The sequence below is a fragment of the Falco biarmicus genome, chromosome 8 (assembly GCF_023638135.1).
Source record: "Falco biarmicus isolate bFalBia1 chromosome 8, bFalBia1.pri, whole genome shotgun sequence".
Classification (NCBI taxonomy): domain Eukaryota; kingdom Metazoa; phylum Chordata; class Aves; order Falconiformes; family Falconidae; genus Falco; species Falco biarmicus.
The window spans coordinates 33,086,212-33,106,920 of NC_079295.1; the positions used below are offsets into that span (position 1 = coordinate 33,086,212).

The 20,709-nt window shown below is 44.8% G+C and overlaps 2 protein-coding genes across 9 annotated transcripts in view; both read left to right on the forward strand.

Annotated features, from left to right (window-relative positions):
* KALRN (kalirin RhoGEF kinase) overlaps window positions 1–14,191 on the forward strand; it is a 528,299-nt gene extending 514,108 nt beyond the window's left edge. For all 7 annotated transcript variants that reach the window (XM_056348127.1, XM_056348122.1, XM_056348121.1 and 4 more), the window contains 6 exons: window positions 643–774; window positions 2,523–2,687; window positions 3,572–3,650; window positions 4,833–5,033; window positions 5,952–6,090; window positions 8,349–14,191. In XM_056348127.1, coding sequence (XP_056204102.1) covers window positions 643–774; window positions 2,523–2,687; window positions 3,572–3,650; window positions 4,833–5,033; window positions 5,952–6,090; window positions 8,349–8,894 — 1,262 coding nt within the window. In that variant the 3' untranslated portion in view covers window positions 8,895–14,191. The remainder of the gene's footprint in view (window positions 1–642; window positions 775–2,522; window positions 2,688–3,571; window positions 3,651–4,832; window positions 5,034–5,951; window positions 6,091–8,348) is intronic.
* A 265-nt stretch (window positions 14,192–14,456) lies between these two features.
* Window positions 14,457–20,048, forward strand: UMPS (uridine monophosphate synthetase). 2 transcript variants are annotated; one of them, XM_056350121.1, is made up of 6 exons: window positions 14,462–14,633; window positions 14,912–15,065; window positions 16,674–17,342; window positions 18,036–18,211; window positions 18,724–18,838; window positions 19,642–20,048. In XM_056350121.1, the coding sequence occupies exons 1-6, from the start codon at window positions 14,490–14,492 to the stop codon at window positions 19,821–19,823; spliced, it is 1,440 nt and encodes a 479-aa protein (XP_056206096.1). In that variant the 5' UTR covers window positions 14,462–14,489; the 3' UTR covers window positions 19,824–20,048. The 2 variants fall into 2 exon arrangements, with proteins under 2 accessions (XP_056206097.1, XP_056206096.1); XM_056350122.1 differs by lacking the exons at window positions 18,724–18,838; window positions 19,642–20,048 and having other exon boundaries at window positions 14,457–14,633; window positions 16,674–17,571; window positions 18,036–18,170.
* Window positions 20,049–20,709: the final 661 nt, after the last annotated feature.

A 20,709-nucleotide genomic window follows, 5' to 3' on the forward strand; every position in this document is an offset into this window, starting at 1 on the left:
TTTGTCAATCTGCTGCCAAACATACCAAGAACACAAAGCGCTCTGAATGCCTTGCTTGTATCGCTTTTGGACACTTCAACAGTAACTGTCTCCCCACCTCCTCACTCGCTGCTTGGTGAAGCCCATAGTAATATTTGTTTTCCTCACTTCCATGGGCTTTGCATCAGGTCTTGAGCTGGAGCAAAAATTAGCAGCAGAAGGTAGCAGGTAAAGAGTCCCTGCCTTCACAGCAGCTGAGCTCAGATGGACTCTCTACACCTGAGGGGTGATTCTCCCAGCCAGTCTCGCAGGGAGCTCTCCGGGGCACCGCAGTGCAGTTGACCACCAGCTGTGGGCAAGAAGAAATCCCCCCCTGTGCTGCAGTACTGTGAGACCATGCAGAGGCAGCAGGGCTTACGAGCAGCACAGTTCTCTCCTAGCTGCTAGTATGGAAGTATCAGACTCACGGTGGTGGGTGAATGGGACAGTGACATTGCCTTTCCTCTGGTTGTGCTGGTAGCCCAGTGCAAACCAGAGTTCTCCTTCTGCAAGGGGCAGCTGCCCCATAGTGACCTGATGTACCTGGTACACCTGATCTGCAGAATAAAGCCCTAGCACTTGTTGATGTGATGCTGGACTTGGTGCTTGTTTTCTCTTCCCAAGGTGTCCCAGCTGCCCCAAATCGCCCCATTGCTCAGGAGAGAAGCTGCACTTCTGTGATCCTACGCTGGCTACCCCCATCCAGTACAGGCAATTGCACCATCTCAGGCTACACTGTGGAGTACAGGGAAGAAGGTAAATGCTTTGAACTGTGCTCACTGGCTGGGAGAATAAGAACAAAGTAAGCCTCCTTTATCGCACAACAAGTCCCAAAAGCATCCATGCCACCACTGGGGTGCCACTAGGTGCTGCTCAGAGAACCCAAAGTCTAAGGCCAAAAGAAGCCCTTCTGTCCTCCAGTCCAACTTCTCATATATTACAGACCTTTCTGTTCCCTCCAGTCACTTACAGCAAGTTAAGTGTGCCAAGCTAAAACATATCCACCACTAAGGCATCCTTTCATCATTTGTGTTTCACCACTACGGTATCCATCCTTTCTGGTGGATGTTTCCTGGGAATTGCAAAATCAAAGTAGCCTCATTATTTTTTTGAAATGGGTAGAGTTGCAGATCCCTGCATACTTTTCAAGCTCAGCTCAGAAACCATTTATTCTTAAATCCAACCATCCTTTCCCCCTGAATAATCAAATAGATATTAAATGCACTGTTTTCCCAATATGCGCAGGCATGTGATCTTGAAAAGGGCACAAATTTGAAATTATTCACATCCCCTTTTGCAAGGTGTGAGGGTCCCTGGACAGTAAACTTTGCCTTAGGTATGTGATCTCTGTTTTTTTCCCCTTCATCCTTCAAAAAATCCTACCTCATGTTAGTAAATGTGCAAACTTAATCACTCCATCACATTAATAACTTCTCTTCTCTGCCTTGACCCTCACTGTGCCATCAGTGTGACTGGCATTTTTGTGAAAGACTAAAAGCTCTTTATTAACAACAGCCACTAGAACAAACAGCAAAAAAGCAGCAGTGCTGTCAGTGTTCAGTATTCCTCCCACTCCAAAGGAATCACTGACTCTTCCCTGTAAAACCAGCCTTGACCTTGTGAGACCTGGCAATCAGAATTTGCCCACAACACACACAACATATACGGGTCATGGCAAATAATGTAAGAAGCCCTGAAATTACTAAAATAAGATAAAATTTTACATATTCTTGAAAGAAATCATAGGCTGTGACAGGGCTTAGTGTCACAGGGGTCCTTTTCTTTTCTGTGACCCAGTGCAGATGAATAAAGTATTGCTTCTTTGGATGCCACAGGTTAGGCAATGGTTAGGTGGGGTTGTTAGGAGAAGGAACACGACAGACATTTCTTTGCTGCAGTCCTGCTCATCTGCAAAAAAATCCATACTAAGCCTCAGAAAGCTGGTTCTCCTCTTGCAGCTCCAGGATTCACTGTAGTCACCATGTCTCCCAAAAAAAGACTTTGTCTGCAAAAGCACTTGGATTGCACTGACGCTCTGTCTTAGCTTCATCTGGGACTGCCTTGTCCTTTTTTTTTTTCTTTTTTTTTTTTTCTGTATTTCTGCTACTGTTTTTCTCATAGCAGAGCTGTCATCAAATCAGTCCTCCATTCCTGCCTTATCACGCTGCCCTCCGACATCACTTGTAGCACACAGCCACAGCTAGACTGCTGGAGCGATCAACCCTGGGCTGTGTTTTTTCTATTGTTATCAGTCAAGTGAGGGGCATTTCCTTCTTCCCTCATTTAGCCAGGCTGGAAGGGGGCTGCAACACAAAATAGCTTCCTGTGGTCCAGTTCTGGTTTAACAGAAATACATCAGTCTGCCATAACACTGTCTTTTAAAAACCCCATGGATTTTAACCTCCCAGAGTACTGCATGAGTTGGGCAGAGAAAGCTTCTGCTCTAAGTTGACATATTGATTCTGTTTCCTTCAACTCTCCTTCTCTCTGACTGTAAAACACAGGCTCACAGGTCTGGCAGCAGTCAGTAGCCTCAACTTTGGACACATATCTTGTCATTGAGGACCTGGCCCCAGGCTGCCAGTATCAGTTTCGAGTGAGTGCCAGCAATCCCTGGGGGATCAGCTTGCCCAGCGACCCTTCTGAATTTGTGAGGCTCCCAGAGTATGGTGAGTGGAGACACTGAGGAGGGCTTGATGCACAAATGTGTCCATCCATCTGTGCAGTCTGTATGGTGTGCTTTGATGGGTCTTGATAAAAACATTTATCCTGAACCTGGAAGGAATACAAGAAACAGCCTTTGAGATGCTCAGAGCCAGCTCCTGCCGCTAGAAAGGCTTTTCAGGTCTGCTCCTCCAGCAGGGCTCACAGCCTCCCTCTGTCACAGAAGCTGTTGCAGTTCTCCAGCAGGTCCCTGCTTTCTATCCCAAGACCACTTCCCTTTATCTCTGGGGTCTGTGTCCTGGTGCCTTTCCAGCAATACCAGCAGCACCAGGGCCTTCTGCTGGGCTACCCAGATGGGTCTGCAAGTCAGCTTGCAAAACATATCCCCCTGAGAAATGCAGCCAGCATAGGAAGGCTGCAACGAAGGTGAGCCCCCAGTGTGCAGTGCTGCAGGAATTTGGGGTACAGCTCACTCATGGTGTTGTGACCAGAGCCCACATTTCCCCATGTTTTAGCAGCTCTGGTGCGTCACTAGGTCTGTGACTGGCTTGGATAGCCTGTGCTGGATGAAATGAGAGCTCACACAGCATGGCTCTGCCTCCCAGTTACACACAGACGTGGCCTTAGACTGTCCGTGTGGCCCTTCTCAGCCCAAAAATACAAGGACAGATTTAAATCCACCTTATCCATACCATCCTCTGGGGAGCTCTGGCTTTTAGCAGTCCAACACATTGGAGCTGTGCCTAAGCAGTATGAAACTGGACTCCTAGTGGTAATACTTGCTGTTTTAAGTAACACAGTCTCACATAATTCTAAAATAGGCCATTTATAGTCCACAGGAAACTGTCTTTAACTTTATGCTTTCTTAATGTGCTTTGTTCTCTCAAAGACTCTGCTGCTGATGGTGCCACTATTGCATGGAAGGAAAACTTTGACCTCGCTTATGCAGAGCTGCATGAGATTGGGAGGTAATATTAACCCTGCTTATCACTGCAATAAAACACTGAAACAATGGCTTGAAGCTTTTTCCTTGGAGGAAATTTAGGTTGCTTTTTGTAGTTAGCCTGAAGACTGCTACTCCTTTCAAAGAGCATTGCCCATTAATTACTGATTAAAATACAGACCGGTTAAAATACCGACTAAATTCTGTTTTTCAAGATCAGTTGGGATTTGAGAATTGCAGTTTGGCAAACTTGTGAACAAATTGGGCAGCCAAATCTCTGACAGCCACTGGTAGCTGTCACTGGTATCTCCTCTGTCATCTCGGATTTGATGTGAGCTTTTGAAGTCATGACAATTTGCTGGTTCTGGATAAACTTAGCCCCAAAGCCTGAGTTTGCCGAAGAACTTAGGCATGTGACTGACTTAAATCACATGCCAAAGGGCTTTGCTGATTGGGAGGGTCAGTTAAACAGGAGCCTAGATAGGGGCTGTATAGCTCTGCGCAGAGGACAGATAAGGAACACAGAAACAATTCAGGTTAATGCAATTAGTTCTTCAGCTCAGAGATCAGAGGTGAGTAAGTCTGGGGCTGAAAGAACAGGAGGCTTTCTGGTTCTGTAGAAAGAAGCATGATGTATTGAGAGGCCAAGTTCAGCCCATGGTTTCACTGAGTAGTTTCACTTTCAGGACCAGTACTAGGCACCAGTCTGCATGAGTTTCCTAAATGCTTTCCTGCCAGCTTTTTAGTTAATTTCTTACTGTGTGCCTGAAACAGTGAGACAAAATGATAGGTTAGTGATTATTTAACAAGGCTTTGCTTTTAGTTGTCTGAGAAAGTTTGGGCTTCTTATTAAAGCAACTGGAGAAGGGAGTCTGCTAAAAAAAAGAGAGAAAACCTGTCAAAGTGGTGGCAACTTGAACCCAGGAGAGATTGTTAGAGGACATCAGTATGGCTGCACAAAGCAAAGTGACACCGTTTGCACTCAGTGTTTGCTAATCCCCAAAGAATCTCTACGCCCAGGGTAAGAGATGGAGGCTCTTAGTTCAAAAAAGGTTATGAACAACTTGTTAAATCTGATTCCTTGTGAAATATTAATGTGCTGAATCAAATAACACTTTGAAAATCAGTCTGTTATCCCACTGACAACTAGGTGTGATTTATTCATGAGGCACCTTCGTTATTCTGTGAGTGTTTTTTTTTATTTCAGGGGTCGATTCTCCATAGTAAAGAAATGCGTTCACAAAGCCACCCGGAAAGACGTTGCTGTGAAATTCATTAGTAAAAAAATGAAAAAGAAAGAGCAGGCAGCACACGAAGCAGCTTTGTTACAGCACTTACAGCATCCTCAGTACATCACTATCCACGATACCTACGAGTCTCCTACTTCTTACATCTTAGTTTTGGAACTGTAAGTACGTGGAGCTTGAATTCAAGTGTCTGGGTAGGAATCACAGCCCTATTAAAGCCAAGGATAAAATTCACCCTGGCTTTAGCAGGGCAAAGAATTTGTCATCTGTTTTTTATAGATTGTGATGTCAAATGAAATAGCCATTTTCTCCAGAGCTTCCACTGCCTCTTCTTTACAGTAAGTAAGATTCAGAGGACAAATAAAACTGCTTTCTACTCCGGTGAAGCTTGGGTAATTGTATCAGCAGTTTGTCCCGTTGAATAGCATCAGATTTACTTGGGCAGTTTTATCTACTTTTTATATTTGAGTAAATGTGTTTCAGCTAGATTGAAGCCTACGCTGTTCTAACACTTCCTGGTGAAAAGCGCTGTTTGGCAACCATGCTGCCGCCCACAAGGAAAAATAGCAACCCAAATCCAAAATGCTTCTTTGTTACAGTATATCCAACAAAGTATATTTGGGGCATTTGATTGTTTATTTATACAGATAAATAAAACTAGGTGGAAAACTTTCATTGGTTTAGTTTTCCCATAGAATGTATTACCAGCCAAAAATGTCAGTGATTTTTCTGCATTATGTAACCAGCTCTATAAGTAAATTGATGAATCCAAATAATTAAGAGGATCTGTTTTCAAAGAAATTGCCTCTGTCTATTGAATCCATCTTTAAGCAAAGGAGTTTACTTTGAGACCGTTGCTGAATTTTTCAAGGACTGGAGATAACAATTAAGGATTAATCATTCTACCACTTCCATGGCCTGCAGTATCTTGAGATATCATTGAATAGTCACCAGATCTTGCATTTTAGTTTCCTCCATTTTTAGGTCATGAAGCTTCCACTGCAATTTTGTTTTCAAATATTAACTGTTCCTAGAGATATTGTGTGATCTTTCATGTGCAGGGGTTGATTTCTTTGTAGGATGGATGATGGTCGTCTCTTAGATTATCTAATGAACCATGATGAACTTATGGAGGAAAAAGTCGCTTTCTATATAAGAGACACAATGGAAGCCTTACAGTATCTTCACAACTGCAGAGTGGCTCACTTAGACATAAAGGTAAGAAGAAAAGAGAATGATGCTACTATTCAGTGCCTTGGTACAGAGAGTTCCCAGCTGCACAGACAGGGAGGAGGCACAGTTTGTGCTGCAAAAAGATGATCACTAAATGGACAAGCACTATCACTCAGACCTATTGACCACAGAAAGGATTCTCTGACCTGCAGCGCAAGGTCTTTTTCTTTGAGATGCACCTGTTTCCTAGATTCACTGGTTTGTTGTCAAGTCCTTTATGGCTGGATTTAATGAAGGAGAAGGAGGATGTCTGAGGCAAAAGTGAGGTGTCACTAGCCCTTGACTGAAGGGGAATTACAACAAAAATCCGTGGGGTATGGTTTGGGCTCACACTTGTACCAGCTTAGCTACCAAGCTTCCTGAGCAGAGCTGGTTTGTGCCCAGGCAGCTCAGGGCAGGTCAGGAGCGTGTCTCTCCCTCACGTCCACAGCAGTGCCCTGGAGAGCCCCAGGGGAGGTAAGGGTGCAGGGGAGCAGGAGGTGGGGAGGGCTGGCAGGGGCCAAGGAAAGCAGCATGCCGCATTGTGCTGCACAGCCTGAGAGGGGAACTGGGAATACACCCAGGGAGAGGTTCACAGGAAGAACAAACTGCATTGTGGAGAAGAAATTCAGGCATTCTTTAATGTCATGCTCAGTTAGATTAGCACAGCTTGTACCTCCTTTTGTTGGCGCACGTGGCAGGAGGCACTGTACTGTCCTGGATTTACATTGTACTTCTGTCCTCGCCACCATCCCAGTTATCTTGGATGACAGAGAATCAGCGATTGAAGTTATGTGTTTTGAGTTTTGTGATCTGCAACATTGATTCTGGTTGCCAGGAATATCAGATAATCTATAATATTTTTCAGGCTTAAATGCCAATTAAAAATGGAGAATGAGAGATTAACTTTCTTGTATAGTGGACAGTCCAGTTCCAAGGAGGTGTCTTCTCAACTCTCCAACCCCCAGGCATGTCAGACGAAGTGATGCTTTCATTCTTCTGATGCCTACTGCCACTGCAAAAAAAAAAAAAGATTCCTTTTGTACAGTACCTTAGGTGAGCATTAGTCCCACAAGGCTAAATCATCCTGGTTTCTTTCAATAAGATTGTATTTTCTGCTGTATTTATAGGACCTGTCAAAAAATAGGTATCAATTGGAGGTAAGAAACCGCAGTGAATTTTCTATTTGATCATAAGAAACTTCCCAGAAACAAGCTGGGAAGCCAATTTTCTGTGACCTATTTACAGTTCTCCTGTACATGAGGGATATACTAAATAAAGCACCTTCTGTTGCTAAGTGGAAGCAGGAGATGCATTGGTAGTGACTGCCATGAACTGTCTTGTCCCAGGATTCTGCTCAAGATCCTGTTGATTTTGTCAAGGCAGGGTGCAAGGAAAAGAGCAAGCGGAGAGACTTGAACAGCAGTGTAGTGAACTTTGCTTTATATATATATATATATCCATGAGGCAGCAGTAAAATATGCATGAGGATGAGGGACTTCTACGAGAGAAAAGTGAGTCTGCATAGGGTGAAAGAAAGAAATTCAGAAATCATCTCAGAGCCAACAGAAGAAGAAAAATCCCTGAGTCCCCAGAGCAAAGTATATAGGCAATGTTCAGCATTTCCCACTGAAAGAGATAGATCTTAAATACTGAAAGGGTTGGTAAAAAGAAGGAAAACCAACTGGGATGAAATATAATTGCACTCCGGCTTGGAAAGCATGACTGTGTGCTGGAGTCTATAAGGGAACTCTGGCAGCTCCATTCATGTCAACTGACAGCAATGGTAATGGTATGCACCAGGGTCCCTCCCAGGATACACGCTGGTGGGAGTAAAGTTGAACATTTACTTCATGAAGAGCATTTCTGCTGCAGGTTATGCACATTTATATAACCAGTTGTCATGTGAACAAATGAAATCTAAATAAACTGATACATAAGTCTTATTAAAATTTAAAAATCTGTCAGTGCTCTTAATCTGGGATTAGTTTGGGAAAAAAAAACTGTGAGTATTTGGGACAAAGTGCAAAATCCCAGTGTGTTGCCCTAGTGCAAAAGGGGATGCTGTCATTGCAACTTCAGCATTGATTTGAGTTTACAGCAGTGTAAGCAGCAGCTGAGCCGGTTCCTTGTCATTCACTCTCCTGATCTCGCACATCTGATTAAATGCGAGTTTTGATTGGCTATTAAACCTAAATGAAATCTACACATTTTATTTGCAAAAATACAGTATAATTAAGTTTTCTTTATTATCTTTTCAACAGCCAGAAAATCTGCTCATTGATTTAAGAATCCCGGTACCTCGTGTCAAGATCATTGATTTGGAAGATGCAGTTCAGATCACAGGTCATTACCACATCCACCACCTCCTTGGAAACCCAGAGTTCGCAGCTCCTGAAGTTATCCAAGGCCTTCCTGTCTCTCTGAGCACAGATATCTGGAGCATTGGGGTCCTCACCTATGTCATGTTAAGTGGTGTCTCTCCATTCCTGGATGAAAGCAAAGAGGAGACTTGTATCAATGTGTGCAGAGTAGATTTCAGCTTCCCGCCTGAGTACTTCTCCGATGTGAGTCATGCTGCCAGGGATTTCATCAACGTTATCCTCCAGGAAGACTTCAGGAGAAGGCCGACAGCAGCCACTTGTTTACAGCATCCGTGGCTGCAACCACACAACGGCAGCTATTCCAAGATCCCACTGGATACCTCCCGCTTGGCTTCCTTCATCGAGCGCCGCAGGCATCAGTACGACGTGCACCCAGTCCCCAGCATCAAGAGTTTCCTGATGAGCAGGCTGAACCCAGGGACGTAATGCCTCCATCGCTGGGGTCCCACACTGCTGGTCCTGAGGCAAGGTGCAGGGAGCAAGCAGGTGCAAAGCGGATCTGTCTGTACATAGTCCCGTATTTGGCGTTAGCATTTCACATGGCTTCCCTAACTGCAGGGTACAAACCATTGCGGAGGTGGCAGCACCTGCCCGCTTCCTTGGGACCAAAGCACAGGGGGTAATGGCAGCGGGTACCTGCTCCCTCCCCTTGGCAGGCTCCTCTCGGGACACGTGGTATTCTTGCATCCACTGCCAAAAAAAGGAACTGTGGGAAGCAAATGCCAACTGGAAATGAGAGCCAGAATTGCAGTTGCCTTAACCTTTGTGAGGCAGCCTTACAAGAAATCCTCTTGATCTTGCTGAATTGAATTCAAAATGTACGAGAGATTAGGAGTAGGATAGTGGGGGGGTGGGGGGTGGGGGGGCGGAGTGAGACTAGGCTGACCTTAGCATGTACTGCAGAACCGGACTGAAGTCGGTTTTTGCTGAAATTGTTGCAAGTCTGCTCCAGGTTAACAGACAGATTTTTCATGCCCCGAATGCCCGGGTCTGCCATGATTGCAGTGGGGACTTTGTCTGCATAGGACATGCAAGATCAGGCTCTAGTCACTGCTGGATCAGCTTCCGTGGTGGCATGGCTTACATACACTCTTGTTGCATGGTAGTGCTCAGACCAAAATCCCCCATTAATCCTTGGGCTTTCTGCTGTGTCAAGTCAACATGCAGTACCTTTTGGAGCTACGATTAAGGCAATGAATTCATTGGAGCATACAGCTGGTTTTGACTAAGCACAATGGGACTATGATGGGTTTTTTAAAAGCATTTTATACACACTGTACAGAAATCTTTTGCAAAACCTGTGCATTGAGAAAAGGCTGTGTCCAATTTTTGCAGTATCTGTAAACTAGATGATGATGATGAAGACATTTTTTTCTATCACAGGTTTTCAGTATACATATATTGTATCATATATATAAATATATATATATATATAAAGGATCTTGTTCCATTTCTAGCTTCAGAATTGCTTGGCCCAAAGTCCATCTAAGCCTTTCAGAGTGTGGTAGGAATGGTGAGTTCATCCTTGTGCTTACAGCTTGAAAATCGTTTTCAGTGTTTAAAGTACGTCATTTGTTTCATTTCCAAACTTGTAAATACCTCTCAGCCCCCGTTAGCACCTCATCAACAAAGCATTCATGAGGATATTTTTATGTCCGAAGCCTAATTTGTAACAAAATAAAAAATATTCACAATTAAAACATTGCTCTCTTGCAAGCCAAGTTGCAACATCATCATATTGATGTTACAGTGATGGAGCCAGCCTTAAGTATAACCAATGCAGGGAGTCTGCAGTGACAAAACCCCAGTTTGTAGGCTGGCCAAATTTTCTTCTCTAGCAGTGGGAGTGGGAGGGGAAACACCTCCCCAGCTAGGTCTTCTCTCTCCTGCTGCTGCACCATAAAACCCTGCAGCCTTGTAGGGTGGCGATCAAGGAGAGGTTTTTCCCACCACCACCCCCGGCATGCGAGGACTTTGTCTTGGTGCTGAGAGACATTGCTGTGCCTGTAATGGAAAATGTCAGTTGTTACCAAAGGTTTTCCTAAGGAAAAGGGCTTGATCTGACCATGGGTGCTCAGTATAGACTCTCTTGTAAGGGCAAGAGTCAAATTTAATTTACCATCCAAGTAACTGCACTGTGAGCCTGCCATGTACCTGCAGGAGCAAAAGCTGTCTCTGCCAGCAGGTAGTGGAGATACTCTGCAAGTACTGTTAAATTCTCAGGGCTCTGCTAGCCCCTTTTTTTGATCCACCTCCAAGCTCAGTTTCACAGCAGGTAGGAGACCTAACCTCTTTGTGCTTGCTCTATCAGTATGCTGGAGTGGTCAGTGTTTTGCTAGTGGAGAAGAAAGGAGGCACAGCCAAAAAAACAACGTTCAGCACTGTGTGCATCTAATACAAGAACAGACCTTGAGGCTGGGGAGCCACAGTCAGAAGTCTGAGCCCAGGTGCCCGAGCAGAGTCAGAAGTGGTGTACAAGGCTGTGTGGCTGATGGAGAGAGATTTGAGACAGAGGGAAGTGGTGGAAAGGCTTGAAAGAGGGGGTGTTCACAGAAAGCTGAACCTTCTGGATCCATGAGAACCTATCTCGGTTCCTCTGTAGTACAGCAGCTAATTTTCTAAGCAATCCAGCAGCACCTCTTAGACAAAGACTCTCATCCTGAGCAAGAGTGTGAAGTATGTGACTTCTTAGCAATGGAAACTTCTTCAGACAGCAGTCATCAAGGGGTGTCTTTAATTAGCACCAGCCTCAGGTACTCTCTCACTACAGGACTGTTTGTACTTCTTCCTATTTGTCAAAGCTGGCTCTTTGTGCTGGATTGTGCTGCCCTTAAAAAAATATTTATGGAAGTGTGGTTTATAAAACCCACAGCTTTTATTAGCCCTGTTAAACCGGGTACAGTTTAAGCCACAGCCTTTCTGCTTGGCATTAATACAAACAAATTCTCGTGTATCACATGAAATCTGGAGTTATTTAGCATTTTATTTTCCTACTTCCTACACTTGCATCTCAAACTGCAACAGCAGACACTTTGGATGCACAGGGGAGAAAAGCTCGATTGTTTAAGAGAGTAGTTAAGCCTCATTGCCATCAAATAACAGGGGGGTGGGAAACAAACAAAAGGCTGAAAGGGAATACGTGTTTAGGTATCGGTGCTCAGGTTCAAAAAAGAGATTCCTTATTAAGGGAGAGCTGGAGGTGCTGAACTCTGAAGATTTTGAGTATTATGGGATTGCTTTCCTTTATGGTTCTGTTTTTTCCATATTCATGTCAAAGAACTCCTCTTCTTCCTGGGCACTGCTCTTCATACAGCACATTCAGGAAAACTTGAACTCGTTATTACTTCCAGATACATTTGTGATGATCAACCATTCTTGCATTTTATCGCAAAGATTTCTTTTGCCTGAATGCTATCAAGTTGACAGAAAATGTTGCTGCATGATAAATACAGAGGAAGTATTCTGACCTTGCTCTCTCCAGGTCTTTTGCAGCCCACCTGTGGCCCCTCTGCAGTTCCAACAGATCCTGTAACTCTGTTGTAAATTGTAACTTTGCTGTAAAGAGATTACAGAAGCTCAGTAAGTAGGCCTGGAGTGAGCCCACTGGGTGGGAAGCTCCACAGCCAACCCCCTTTGCAGCATTCTTTAACTACTGGATCTTTTTGTGTATGAAATATTGCCTGTAACAAACATGTGGTAACGCAGTTTCTCATAGAGTTCTGTTAGGCCTTTACAAAGCTCCCCAGAGAGCAGCTGACTCTGAGAGGAAGATTTCCACCTGCAGCTTTACCACTCAGGGTTTTCCCAAGGTGGCTGAGTGAAGGTGTAGTGGCAGCTGCACCCTCTGGCTTCTGCAGCAGCTTCGTACCAACTAGCATGACCAACAGTAACGCCAGCCACAGAGCACCGCCAGCTCAGCGCAGACTGGCACTGTGCACACAGCCACCACCTTCAGGCATCTTGACCGTGCTCTTACCCTGCACTGACATCAAAGTACACGTGCTCACCGTGTCCGCCAGTGCTGGGCTGGGACTGGCCTGCAGGAAGGCAGCAGCAAAGGTGCCAGTGAAACAGAGCCCAGAGGGCACGGTGACATGTGGCATTCATTATTTAATATGGCTACATTGAAAGAACACACGTGGCAACGAGAACTCACCTCTCTCCCTCTGCTCCACTTCAAGGAGCCGGGCCAGGCAGTTTCACTCCTAGCCATCAAATAGGAAATCTGATTGCCCGTGTAATAGTGTCAGCTCCCATCGGCTGTCCAAAGCACTTGCTGCCCTGTGGGAGATCCCCACCACTCCACACAGCTGCCAACCCCCTACGCATGCTACTACAGGGATGACACACAGCCAGGCCAGGGTTTTAGACTGTAGTATTTCAAAGCAATCCAGGATTTAGAATGTATAAATTTTCTCTGTTCCTACTTGTACCAACAAGCCTTGTTTAGTTTTACTGCCCTTTTAAATGACTATTTTTTTCCCAGTAACATTTATATTTAAAAGCATTTTACTTTTAAATAAAGTTAATGCTGAGACAAAATCTGTGCCCTTGACCGACATTTACAAGTTCTGAGGCTTCAGTGGAGTTCATCAGCATTTCTGAGCATGCTATTAGGCCCGTGTTACAAATACTGTGAAAAAAGGTTAAGCAGAACCACACATTATGACCTGACAATATACAACTGTATTTTAATACCCTTGCCCTGACAGGACTGCATCAAGTCACTGGATAATGTAAATTTCAGAGGCAGATGTAAAGGCTAGTCTGTATATACAGAGGTCTAACAGATAATTAACACGCACAGGGGCCAACCACCTGATTTTATTTCTGTTCCTTTCACTGCAGAGGTAAATTCTCCTCTAACACAGGGCTTGGATTTATTTTCCAGCTCATTCTTTCATGTCCCATCAGAAAATGGTGCTCTCCCAAGGAAACAAAATAAAATCCCATTGTACTAGGCTGACTGCACACTGCCATCAAGTGATGAATTCTCGTTCTGGGATCTGTGTAGTGGTGAATGTTACCATAGCGTCAGGATGCTGAATATTCGCTGTAACTGTAGTCTTTATTATGAAGCTAGTGAAAAAAACAACATCTTCTCTACTCAAGCCATATTTCACCTTCATGTCCAACTTCTGATGCTGGTGCTTTTACTTCTCTTTCTACCAAACTGTTCAGCGTTGCTCTGCCACTGAGATCAATTTGCTGATAACTTTTGGAAGGCAAATGCAACAGAAGGTGCAAAAAACCCCCCCTTACATCTCAGACTTACTTACTGAGATAAGAGCAAACAGCTGGAATATGTAGATGCTTTTCAATCTTTGCAACGATTGACTGAAGGAGGAAAAAAGAAACAGTATTGCTAACAGCTCAGCATTTTCAAGGTGCAAAGTAATTCCACAGCCTTAATTATTTCAGTGTATTGCTGTTCTGCCTTAAATGTATCTTCAGTTTTAATGCGGATTTCATTTTGTATGCACACAATGTTGTTTTGTAAAGGTAAGTTTGTAAATATTTCCTTTGTAAGTCTAACCACTCATGTGTACTGTTGTGAGGTGATTACTTGCTGTCCCATGTTGTTATTCCTGTACTGCGGTATATATGATCACCTACGGATGTAGCTTCGAACTGTACATCTTCTGTCCCCGCATTCCCATAAATAGAGTATACTAATGATTTAGTTTCTGGGCTTTTTTGATTAAACACCGTTGTTGAGAGAAGACCGGGTCAGTCTGATTTCCCACGTCCGGCAGTCCGAGCCCCCGCGGGCTGGCAGCCGGCAGGTGGCCTCGCTGAGGGCGCGTTTCGAGGCCCTGCGGCTCGCCAGCTCCCGGGTCGCCCCGAGCCCCCGCCGCAGCGAGCCCCCGCCGCAGCCCCGGGGGGACGGGACCCGGCCGGCGGGCAGCGGGGCCGCGACCCGGGCTGGGCCTCACGCCGCGGGGGCGGGAAGGGGGCGCCGCGCGCCCGGGCTCCTCCCGCCCCGCCCCGCCGCGTCATCTCCCGGCGCCGGTCGGTGCGATGGCGGCGGCGGGGTGTGCGGCGGCGGCGCTGCGTGAGGCGGGCGCTCTGCGCTTCGGCGAGTTCGTGCTGAAGAGCGGCCGGGCCTCCCCCGTGTATATTGACCTGCGCGGCCTCGTCTCCCACCCGCTCCTCCTCCGCCAGGTGCGGGTGCCCGGCGGGCCGCGCCCGGGGCGAGCGGCGGCTGCTGTGGGCGGGCTCCGCACGGCGCTGGGGCGGTCCGGGGCCGCTGGGCCTCTTGCGGGGCAGGGGGCCTCCCACAGCGGAACGGGGAGGGGGCGGGGGAGCGTTGCCGCCGCGGGGTGGGCTGTCAGGCCCGGGAGGGAGGCGCCCAGGCCTTTGCGCGGCCTGCCCCGGTCATGGCACCGGTTCGGTCACCTCCCGCGGTCTGGCGGTTGGCAATGTTCGGTTTCCCGTCCCAGGTTGCAGATCTTCTCTTCCGAGCAGCCCAAGGTGCCGGCCTGCGGTATGACTGCGTGTGCGGCGTGCCCTACACGGCGCTGCCCCTGGCCACCATCATCTGCGCAGAAAATCAGATTCCGATGCTCATACGGAGGAAGGAGGCAAAAGACTACGGTAAAACACTTAAATCGAGGATTTGTGTCTACTTCTTGTCTTGTCTGGGAAATGACTTTGCATGTTTGTGGTTCTTCTGTTATGTGCAGCATCTCTGTTCCAGTTTAAGGCTACCACTCCAATTCAAAATGCAGCTTTTTTCCCCCTGGAGCATACCCCCCACAGCATCCCAGTCTGAGCAGGCTCTCCCAGCTGGTTGCTGATCAGGCTGCAGCTTGAGTCTAGCTATAGTAGGTTTGGAGACTCTGGAGGTGGGAGCTGGGCAGATGCTTGTTTGTGGGTCTTTTTTGTTTGTTTCTTCAGCAGTGGGTTTTTTGTTTGGTTGTTTTTTTTTCCCTTGGCACCATAACCATGGTTCTGCACCGCTGCCCTCTTCCAAAAAACCAAGATTTATAACTCAGTCTTTCTTGATATGCTGAGCCCAGTGCCACGTTTCACCCCTAAACAGAAATTTTTGCATATTGACTCCAAGAGGAACCTTTCCAGTCTTCTCCGTTTACCTCTCAAACCCCTTTATCTGTCATAACCTGTAGTCCTGTAATCAGTGGGCAGGGTGGACCAGGTGAGAAGCAATCGGTTCTCTATGCAATGAACCATTTATTTGATTTTGATAAAAGAAGGGGGAGAGAAGACTGATGTGTTAACCTACCATAGCAACTGGATTTCTGCATGTGATAAGAGCTGTACTTTTCCAACAGTAATTGTAAAGCATGCTTGTCAAAGTACGCGTTACTCTTATGTCAGTGTGCCAGGCATGAAAACGTTTGCTGTTCTTTCTTATGAAAGACAAGTCAATTGTGACAGCAATTAACTGCCTGGCACAAGGTTTTTGGTGTTACATGGATTGCAAAGCTGTAAGTGTGCTTGTTCCCTAGGCTGTCATGGTCTAAGCACCACACTTGCTGCATAATGTTCTCCTGCTGCTTGCTGCTTCCTGGGAAAGCTAGGCATCCTTTGTTGTTGCCCCCTGGGAGGCCTTTCATGGATGTGTGCCTGTTGATTAGGGCAAAGGCATTTGGGGCTTTACTCCTTGTAATTGTTCTAACAGGCATGTTAAGCACAGAGTACTGCCTGCAGAAAATAGGAAATGAGCTGAAGAGTACCCATAACTTGGCTGTTTTAAAGACATTTTAAATAACTGGAAAAAATAGTTTTGTAATTCCGATCATTCCATTTACACCAGTAATAAACTTCTGTAGTCACCCGAAGATTCAAATTTGTGCAGTGAACAGTATGTCAGTTTCGTTAATGGTGCATAACTTCTGGAAAGATAAAGAAGTATTTTATGAACTTGGAGAAGTAACAGTCTTTATGAATTGAATTACAAGTCAGTGACTGAGCTGTGGTAAGAGCTGTGATAACTGCTGTCAGTTACTAACTAAACAAATTACTTCTCCATACTGGCAGTGAATGTGAAATTCCTGTTCTCCTGAAGTCAGATTCCATTGGACTTCAGGATGTGCTGCAGCATATGCTTGTATGTGGAACAAATATGATCTTTATATTAGCATGGCATGTTCTTGTAGCAAGTTAAGTTTTGATTCTTCAAGATTTTGGGGTCTTTTCAACTTTCTTCATTTAGTGGAGTGTTTGCTTTTTATTTTTAAGGTACTAAGCGGATTGTAGAAGGCACCATTAATCCAGGAGAAACGTGCTTGATCATTGAAGATGTGGTAACAAGTGGATCTAGCGTACTGGAAACTGCAGAAGTTCTTCAGAAAGAAGGGTTAAAAGTCACAGATGCTGTAGTGCTGTTGGATAGGGAGCAGGGTGGGAAGGCCAGGTTAGAGGAACATGGAATTCGCCTGCATTCTGTTTGCACATTGTCCGGGGTGTTGGAGATTCTCCAGGAGCAGGGAGAGGTGGCTGTTGAGATGGTTGAAAAGGTGAAGAAATTCATTCAGGGAAGCATGTTTGAGCCAGTGGCTCAGAATGGTCCCACGCCCGTGAAAAGACTATGTAAAGAGCTGAGCTTCGGTGCTCGTGCCGAGCTGCCAGGGGTACATCCTGTTGCAGCCAGGCTTCTTGCACTCATGGAAAAGAAGCAAACAAACCTGTGCCTCTCTGCTGATGTTACCAGCTCCAAAGAGCTGCTGCAGTTAGCTGCCATCCTGGGCCCCAGCATTTGTATCCTGAAGACTCACGTAGACATCCTGAACGATTTCACCCAAGAGGTAGTAAAGGAGTTGCGAACACTCGCAGATCAACATGAATTCTTGATTTTTGAAGACAGGAAATTTGCAGACATTGGAAACACGGTAAAACATCAATATGAAGGTGATTATCATCAACCTCTATTTACTATAACTTTGCTGCTGGTGTGTGTAACTGCAGCATTGGCACAAGTTGCCAGGAGAGGTTGTGAGATCTCCAGCCATGGAGAAGATTCAAAGGGACAAGGCCCTGAGCAACCTGATCTAGCTCTGAAGTTAATCCTGCTGAGAGGGCATGACCTCCAGAGGTCCTTTCCAACCTAAACCTTTTTATGAATCTGTGGTGGTGCTCAGTAAGTACTTCTGAGTAGTTGTTTGCCATGAGAAAATGTAGCATGGCTTCTTAAGGCAGCCTGCTATTGCATGCTTGTGTGCTTGTTATGGCTTTCATTCAATATTGCTTCTGCAACTGTAGGACTGTTTTTTTTTCTGATTCATACTTCCCATAAGATGTGCATACTGTATTGAAAGGTAGCACCTATGACAGCGGATTTCTTCATAAATGTCTCGGTGAGTATTAAAGGTGACATACTAAGAAGTGTTTGTGAAAAGTAAAACTGAAAGATTACACCTTTTGTGGTTAGGCAGCTGTCAGAACTGTCTGATGAGACTGAACTTGTAGCTATCAAGCTTCAGTAGTAAAACTGTCTTTGAAAATGTGAATGATTTAATGTGCAGCTTGTTTTGTTTAACTCGTGTTTCCTGTTTTAATACATTTCTAGTGATGCTTTGCCTGTCTTCCTATCCATGTTCTCAGGTGGTGTGTTCAGAATCGCATCCTGGTCAGACATTATCAATGCCCATGTGGTTCCAGGCTCTGGAGTTGTGAAAGGTCTGAAGGAAGTAGGTCTTCCCCTCCAGCGTGGCTGTCTTCTGATTGCTGAGATGAGTTCCCAAGGGTCACTTGCAACTGGTGAATACACAAAAGCTGCAGTAAGTGCGCGATTTTGTTTCAGGTTAAAAGCTTGTAAAATGTTGTGACAGGGAGGTTTTCTGTGTTTCTAATATATGCGCTTCCGAAAGTGTCTTCACCTTAACTATTAGTGGTTTTCTTTGGAGACTCAAGAATCAAGCGTGATATTTAAAGGTTGCAGCCTTTAAGGCTAGTCATGTGAGATGGAGTTCATGCTGTGAATTCTAGTAAACATGCCAACTTTGCTGTTAAAGCCCCCTTTTTTTTTCCCTTAAGCAAAAAAGTTCCGATTAGTTTAAATTCAGTCATTATATTATTTACAACATAGAAAGAAACATAACATTCCCATTCCTGGATCGGTGAGGGGTGAGTGAGCTCTGGGTGACTTTATATTGCTAAATAAAGCAAGAACAGGCATTTCATACCCCTGCCTTGCACAGCTCAATGTGTCAAAGGGTGGATGGGGAAACAGATTGCTAGTCAAACTTAGTTTCAGGTATATCACTTGTAACTGTTTACTGATCTTCTTCAGGTACAGATGGCTGAAGACAACTCCGATTTTGTTTTTGGATTCATATCTGGATCTAGAGTTAGTAATAAACCAGAATTTCTTCACTTGACTCCAGGGGTGCAGCTGCAAACTGGAGGTAACTTTTTCTGAAATAATTCTAGCCTGTTTTTAAATACAGTAAGTGATCTAGCCTTCAGTGAAAAAGTGACTTTTGAAGAGGTTTTCGTTGCTGATTTGCTGGTGGGAGGAGTCTCTGTTTGCCTTTATGGACTGCCTTCTGTATTTCTGGGTACGCTGATCCCTTTCCTGGGAGCGCTGAAAGGCAACCAGCAGGCTACGCAGCTTTGTGTGTGTGCTGAGGTCTGTGCATACCAAAGCACAGTCCTTAAAACATATGAGATGTCACATGGGTGGGTTAGATGTACAGCTACTCGGTTAGGAGTAGAAAAAAAGGTTTTTAACAAATACAGAAATCTAACTGTAACACTGTTGATACTGATATAGATGCTGTATCGGTGAACTGGAAATATTATACCGACTAAACAGGTTGTTACTGAAACAAGTAGGGGAGTTGTATTTCTCTGCAATACTTAACTCTTGATGAAACCTGAAGTTTTTACGTGAATGTTCGGGGGTTTTGCCTGTTGTAAGAAGGCTAAGGCTTATTTCAGTGATCAAGATTGATGCTTCTTTATGTAACTCTTCCATCTATTGTGACTGGTAAATCATGAAAAAAGAAGGTCGCGCTCTGTCAAATTTTATTTTGTGTAATGGGGGATTCACTAATTGGAGACAAGAGTTCCTGTTTTTTTGTGAATTGTTAGGATGAGAGCTGGAAGAGCACACCTGGTTTTTGTTCCAGCACCTCTTTTTTAAGCTTTATAGTAGATAAGTTTTGTACGAACTAAAAAGAAAAAAAAAACGGTGTCTCTATTTCAGGTGATAACCTTGGCCAGAAGTACCTAAGCCCCAAGGAAGTTATTAGTGAAAAAGGTTCAGATATCGTTATTGTGGGACGTGGCATCTTGTCGGCTTCAGACTGTCTTCAAGAAGCAGAGAAGTACAGGAAAGCAGCTTGGGAGAGCTACATGAGCAGACTGGGTATTCGTGCAGAAGATTGAAAGCAGACTGCTTTCCTACTCCATAAACAAGGCTGATGGACCTGCAGTCATCGTGAGGCTTCCAGTTAAAGACATGGACAATTCAGCCAACAGAAAACTGCCCTTTTGGGGAAGGATCTGTTCCTAACTGAATTATTTTTAATCACACACACACAGTTCAACTTGTAAATGCTGTGGTTACTTTTTCAGTATTTGAATGTATGAAATAAAAAATTCATGCCCATGCCCAGTTTCTAGCTTTGCTTTTCTCTGCTGAAAAATATTGCATGAAATACTCCAAGGGTATTTGGTTGGCTGTTGTTGCTTTCATTTCTTTTCCGCACCCTCATTCCCTCTGGCTGTGGAAACAGTATTTTACTGTTTAAAAACCCCCACCTGCAGACCTGACCTGCTGCCCTGCTCTCAGAGTATTACTCCACTCTGCTGTTTCCAAGGAACAAGTATGGGTCTTAATCCCACACTGTGAAATTGAATAACGTGTTGTTTAGTAAATATTTTTTTTGCTATTGTTTTCCTTTCATTGGATCTGTAAGTCTTTCTTCTGTGGCGGTGTGAAATGCTTTTTTCAGACCCCCAGTATTATAAAAAGGTATTCTAGTCTGTTTGTGACTGCAGGAATTACTCATGTTACTGTTTACAGGAGCTACAAAGAATTTTTTTCAGAGCAGCTAGTTGTTGTGTGCTTTATTACAGTGGAGCTGTTGATTCCTCAAATGAAAAGTACTTTATTGACTTTTTGTGACAATAGCTAGAGAACTTGTCCTTATTCATCATGAAGAGTGGAAAGTAACTCCTGGAATTACCTTGTATGAGTGGTTTTGATTAGAAAGGATGGAATAACCTTAAATATATCTAGTGTTATGTGTGGTGGAAATCTGCTTGAGTT

What these genes read in the sequence shown, in the direction of transcription:
- UMPS (XM_056350121.1), top strand. Translation starts at nt 14,490, where the DNA reads ATGGCGGCGGCGGGGTGTGCGGCGGCGGCGCTGCGTGAGGCGGGCGCT. An exon ending in GGTAAAACATCAATATGAAG is followed by an intron (nt 17,343 to 18,035) that starts GTGATTATCATC and finishes CCATGTTCTCAG; the next exon opens with GTGGTGTGTTCAGAATCGCA. An exon ending in GGTGCAGCTGCAAACTGGAG is followed by an intron (nt 18,839 to 19,641) that starts GTAACTTTTTCT and finishes TCTCTATTTCAG; the next exon opens with GTGATAACCTTGGCCAGAAG.